Genomic DNA, 6,000 nt, shown 5'->3' with positions numbered 1-6,000 from the left:
TTAGATTCCTCTTAGGTTCACACAGCTGCCCTGCCCTGCTCTGGCTCCCTACTACAGACCGAAGAACAGTTGTGCTAAACCACGGCAGAGGCACCAGACAGCTTCTCTGTAGCGATGCCACAGAGGACAAGCTGTGAAAACAGTGACCCATCATCTCATTATTCCTGGGTAATTACATCAAGGTCATGATACTGAAACCTTGGATTGTCACACCCAGTTTCAAAAGCCTCCCCTCCTCTACTCTTCCCCCTGGTGGCCACTGCAATTACCCTGGCAACAAGAGGCCAGCCTGAGAGAGGCTCCCTCCGCAGACACCGCCCGCGGCGCCTCACCAGGCAGCCTCTCTGCTGTCTGTGGCTAGACTGCCATAAAAAGCACAGAGAAGGGGGTAGAATGAGGCCTGCTCATTCCTACCATGAAAATCAAGCACTGCGCCTCTTCGAAGAAAGACGCTATAAGCACAGGTAGCAAAGTGGGCGCCAGCCCAGGCTCTGTGCAGACCAGCCACTGACTGATGTGAAAAGTAAAGCTCCAAGAGCAAGCAACTTAAGCCTAGGGACACAGCATCACAGCACTGGCCTCACCGGAGAAAAAGGACCACCGAGGGGCTATGGCCACTTACTTCAGCCCAATCAAAAGAAAAGGCAGAGGATCCACGGGATGCCCTGTCCTCCCTGCACTGCCCGCAGCGGGAACTACACAGTGCTTTCTCTGGCGAGTGCCAGGTGACAGTGGAACGGAGACCTCCCGACTCAGAGCCACAGCTATCACACACAGCCCAACATGCCAAGAAACACCCGGCACATACATAACATTCTGTAACTCTTTTTTTATTATTTTTTTCATTTTTCCTTCCTTTTTTTTAAGCACGAGTCTGTGCTTTGCGAACAGAATCAAGACATTAACAAAGATCAGCTTCTCTGAAGAAAAGCATTTCTATAGAACAAAGACAGCTACATGTTTCGCTGCCATTACACAGCTCAAAGCAGGAAAAGAAAATATTTACAAAATACAGTTTTTTTCAATTTTTTTTTACAATGCTAAAAGGGTTATTCAGAATTTTCAACCTTATAAATAGAAGAAGCACTTTATGCATAGGGATATGGTGCATTATTGTTTTTGAAAGAAACAATGACAAACCCTTTAACTTGCAAACAGAACCAAAAAAAAAAAAAAATTCACTAATGTTGAAAATTGTGAAAAAACCCCAACCATTAAGCAGTTTGTCTACTATTTTTATACGATTACAAAATGGCAGGAAAAAAAAAGTCCTTCCCCCCTCCCCCTTTGGTGATGTGATTATACATGAGACAGGCACAAGGTTAACAAAGGAGGGAACGGGGGAGGGATGGGAACCACAGCCAGGACCAGACGATGTTCCACAGGCAAGGGGTGTGTGAAAGAGGAAAGTCCAATTGACACGGAAGTGGATCAGCTGGTGAAAGCAACAGCACACAGGAGAGATGGCTGCCCCTGCAGGGGAGTGGGAACAGAGGCGCAGCAGTCCTAACTGCACCCTCACAGACCAGCACCGGAGGCAAGTGCGTTCTGAGTGGAAGGACCGGTTGTGCATGGCGTTTGGGGGAGCCACGAGGGAAGGGTACAGAGCGACAGGCTGGGGCAACCTGAGCAGCTGCAGCCAGGTCACAGTGAGGGAGTCACGACACATGGCTGAATGCAGTGAAACTGAAAATGGGTGACAGGGAGCAGCTTTCTGCCAGCTGAGGGCTCAGGGAGTACAGCGGGCAGGTGGAGGGAGATCATGGTGTGGGAGATGGGGACCTGGCCAGAGCTGAACCAAGTCACTGATGAGAGGGGAAGGGGTAAGAGCCCAGAGTGCCTAGCTCTGTCCCACCCTAACCTAAGAAGGCAAAGCTGAACTGGAGCTTTCCATTCCCTCTGCGCTTTTGGCATTCCACCCTGCCCACAGGGGTGAAGGAGAAGGGTGATCATCTAACTTCGTAAGTCCAGTGATTCAACAGTGCAGAGGCTACACCAGGACCAGGCCAACAGGGTCTTATCCTGAACTTCTGTTTGCCAACTGGAGAAGTGCTCAGGTGTGTGACAAGAAAACATGGAAACAAAAACAAAACAAAAATCAAAACAAGAAAAAAATACCAAAGTAGGATCTAAATTCCTTAAATTCACTAAAAACTGTGAAAATTTCCGGCATATGATGTTTGAATATCAAACGCAGAGATTTCTGAAGCTTTAATGCCAATAGTTAGTGAGTCTGTTTAGATTCGCATTTCCCACTCATCTGTGAGTCGGGCGCTGAGCTGTGACTGTTGCCGCCAGATGCCGACTCTTGAGAGGAACCACGGGAGGCGAGGTGGGCGCCACCTCTGCCTCCCTGCCAGTCTTGCTGCCTGAGGTGCGCCGAGTGCAGCGGGCTGCCCGTTCCTGCGCGTCCAGCTGGTCCTCACACTCGGCCTGGGGACTGTAGGCCAGGGGGAAGGTGCGCCGCTCCCATGGCTGCACAGACTGTGGGCAGACAAATTGCCTTGGTGAGCACCCAGTCCAAGCCTGCCCCTAAATGTGTGCACTGGAACCCACACCCAGTCCCATCTAGCTGCTTTAGTAGTCCAGGAAGACCCCTCCCACAGTGAGCAGCACCCTTTTAATGATGGTGGGTATAGCCCCACCCTCTCTTCAGAGGGTCCCCTCAAAATGGGGAGAGTCATGAGAGGGGTCCATCTTCAGCAGGTGCTGAGCCTCCTCCATTCCACTCCCACCTCACCAACCCCATGCGGACGCAGTGTCCCTCACCTGTTCGTCCAGTCCCAGCTCCGGCGTGGAACATCGGGTGTCTTCGCTGGTTAAGTGTCGCAGTGTGTCCCGAGCCACAGGGGTGAGAGGTGCTGAGTGCAGTTCTGGACTAATGGGGCTCCTAGGGGACTGGCCGTGGGAAAACTCCGACAAAGAGTGGCTACTGCTGACGTCGGGGGAGGCGGGCTGAGGGGTAGAGGGGTTGGCACTGCCCAACTGAGGGGTGGTCCGGCCGTCTGATGACCTGTAAGACCTGTATACCAAGGAATGCAGATCTGAGTACCTGGGTGACGGGGACTTCTTGTCTGTTTATTTCTGGGGAGTGGGGAGACGGCATGAGAACAGCTGAAGAAGACACCGTAGTATTTTTTTCTAGCAGCCAACCGCCTATTCCACTGCTGCATAAAGGGACAGGCACACAGCACGACGTCAAAGAACTGTGCATGTCTGGGGCCGGCACCGCGGCCCACTGGGCTAATCCTCCGCCTGCGGCGCCGGCATCCCATATGGACACTGGTTCTAGTCTTGGTTGCTCCTCTTCCAGTCCAGCTCTCTGCTGTGGCCAGGGAAGGCAGTGGAGGATGGCCCAAGTGCTTGGGCCCTGCACCCACATGGGAGACCGGGAGAAAGCACCTGGCTCTTGGCTTCAGATTGGCGTAGCTCCAGCCACAGCGGCCAGTTGTGGGGGTAAACCAATGGAAAGAAGACCTTTCTCTCTGTCTCTCTCTCACTGTCTAACTCTATCTGTCAAAAACAAAAACAAAAAACAAACAAACTGTGTATGTCTTAATCCCAAGAGAAAGCATGGCCAAACAATGCTGGGGAGGAGCCCTGCCACGGCGTCCAGTGATTCCGTGGGAGAAGAGAAACTGGTCCAGACCTTGGAAACTAGTAGTAGTAGTTGTCGCAGAAGGCAAAAACAGAGTTCCAAAACTTTCTACTTGAGCACCTCAGGGCTTCTGCCATTACTGGCAATAAACGGAGACAAGTAGTTACATAGTCACAGTATACTGTCAGAGGAGGGTTAACCTTTGATAAGGCTTCCTCAAGTCCTCTGACTAGACCACCACCACCATCACCCCTAACCAACTTCCAAATACCACAGCTGACCACTACACTTTGTCAGAATCAGCAAGGAGCTAGCATTTGACTTTTTATACCCCACTACAACAAACAAGGAACTTCTATCTCAGCCACTACCCATAGAAGAGCACAGAGAGACCCCAAACTCCCTGTCCACCCTCCCTCTCCACAGGCTCCGGGTGCCTGTTCCTGGCCCATCACCTGCTGCCGCGCCGCTGGGGCGGTACGCTTGTAGTCCACAGCCACCGTGCCCTCTCCATCTCCTCGCATTTGGCATGCAGGGCGGCAAAGGCTGCATCGGATAGGTCCTCAATCTGCAACAGAGCAGCTTCGCTGATGCCCTGTTCCTCCAGGAAGCTGAGCTAAGCATGTGTAGACTGACTATAAAATTACCCCCACCACTGCAGGCTCGTCTCAGCAGGAGAGCACTACAGGAGCTTGCAATTGAAGCCCATAGGTCTGGAGGCACCCAGACGGAATACGTGCACATGCGTGTGCGCTCTCTTCTAAAAGAGAAATGATCATGCCATTACCTCCTCGTTCTCTTCATCAGGACTCCCCTTCAGAGACTGAAGATCAACCTCCCGCCAGCTGCAAAATGAAGAAGGGGCGATCATGAGACACACGCGGCTGCAGCCTGGGGCAGGACCCATTGAGCCCATGCAGGTGTCAAGTGTGTAGGCCCTGAGTCTTCGGGGGATACTGCTCTCTGCTGGGCAGGCTCTGTCCCCTTACCCTTACCTCTAAGAGAGGTCCCATACACAAATGCCCACAAGGGTCCAAAATGGGGAAAGCTGTGTGGGAGTGCAGCTGGGATGCTATGAGAAACTCAGGCAAAGGAAAGGTTTAAAGGGGACAATTTAGTGCCAGTTGACTGCGACCACACAGGAATGCAGACACAGGTTTACCCAATCCTCTGATATTGTCAACAAATAATAAATTTGTAGATAAAGATGCATGTGAAATCCTACTTTGATGCTGACAACAAATTCAGTATTTTAAAATATAATGGATGCATTAGCACATATGTTTTAGACCAATAATAGTCACTGGACTGTCAAGTTGTGATCTCTGGTTGGTGCAGTCACATAAAGGATCAAAGAGAGCTACATTCAAGATAATTTCACTCCTATCAGGTAAATCCTTCTCCAAAAAGGAGACAGAACACCCAAAGGAAGCCAGGGCCCAAAGCTTGGTCAGGAGAGAAGAGGGAAAGGGGGCAATAACAGAAGAACGGGGAGAGGGGAGACTGTTTTAGGGCTTCTACCTGGGAGTAAGGATCTCCTTGTATTGCAGTTTCTCTACACGGGTTGTTGCAGCAACAGACATTGGGATGACAATGTTGTTAATATCAAATGAGCTCTCTCCCCTTCTTCTCCTTACCGGCTGCTGTAAGACAAAGCTAAGTTTAAAAGGAAGGCACAACTCCACAAGCCTTGCATCATTCATCCACATCTTAAGCAAGATCACTGATAACCAGGCCCCTGGTCTTGGTGTCAGCCCAGCAGTGAATGTGGCAGCTGCTCACACCTAGAAGATGATCTTCGATAGCAAATCCTTTAGAAAAACAGTAGGTAGCCCTGAGGAGTAACTCCCCATTCACAAATTCCACAGGCACTCTCTTCATGGGTTCACGTGAAAAACTTTTGTTCGATTTTATAGAGGTGATGAGTAGCTTCAGGACTTAAGCCAATGACTGGGGTTTCTATTCCTCTATAAATACCTCTATTAACAGCCCTCCTTTTAAATCCTCTTCTTTTATCTCTATGACTCTTAAGACTCACAATGGTCCTGAAGACCAATGCTCTAATTACGCCTTGAGGCAACTCTTCAAGTTAAAAGTTAAATTTCCTTCTGAAAGATGCCCAAAGGATGAGCCCATGTCAACAGATGACCTAACCCTGGCTGCTGTGAAAGCGTCTCCGACCTGAACTCCTTAGCTAACCTGCACCCCCATCTGATCAGCCCTTATGGGATTCCCCTCGTCTTAACCTTGGGGAAAGAGCTAAGAGCCTTCTGGCTCTACAAATGGAGATGGATGGAGGGAAGCTGACTATACTTCATGCTCCTGGAGAAAAAAAATTTGCTTCTATAGGAAGTGAAGAAGATCAAACCCTTGGAGAGATAAGATTTCCAACTGACCTAATA

At 50.2% G+C, this 6,000-nt stretch overlaps 1 protein-coding gene across 3 annotated transcripts in view; it reads right to left on the bottom strand.

The window, feature by feature from the left end:
- Window positions 1-814: 814 nt before the first annotated feature.
- Window positions 815-6,000, bottom strand: part of KANSL1 (KAT8 regulatory NSL complex subunit 1) — a 191,976-nt gene continuing 186,790 nt past the window's right edge. For all 3 annotated transcript variants that reach the window (XM_062215680.1, XM_062215679.1, XM_062215681.1), the window contains 5 exons: window positions 5,120-5,241; window positions 4,386-4,443; window positions 4,054-4,166; window positions 2,770-3,022; window positions 815-2,484 (listed from right to left, as the gene is read on the bottom strand). In XM_062215680.1, the coding sequence (XP_062071664.1) occupies window positions 2,257-2,484; window positions 2,770-3,022; window positions 4,054-4,166; window positions 4,386-4,443; window positions 5,120-5,241 (774 nt within the window). In that variant the 3' untranslated portion in view covers window positions 815-2,256. The remainder of the gene's footprint in view (window positions 2,485-2,769; window positions 3,023-4,053; window positions 4,167-4,385; window positions 4,444-5,119; window positions 5,242-6,000) is intronic.

The sequence above is a fragment of the Lepus europaeus genome, chromosome 18 (assembly GCF_033115175.1).
Source record: "Lepus europaeus isolate LE1 chromosome 18, mLepTim1.pri, whole genome shotgun sequence".
Taxonomy (NCBI): domain Eukaryota; kingdom Metazoa; phylum Chordata; class Mammalia; order Lagomorpha; family Leporidae; genus Lepus; species Lepus europaeus.
The sequence above is the reverse complement of the archived record's forward strand: the minus strand, read 5'-3'. Positions and strand labels throughout refer to the sequence as shown.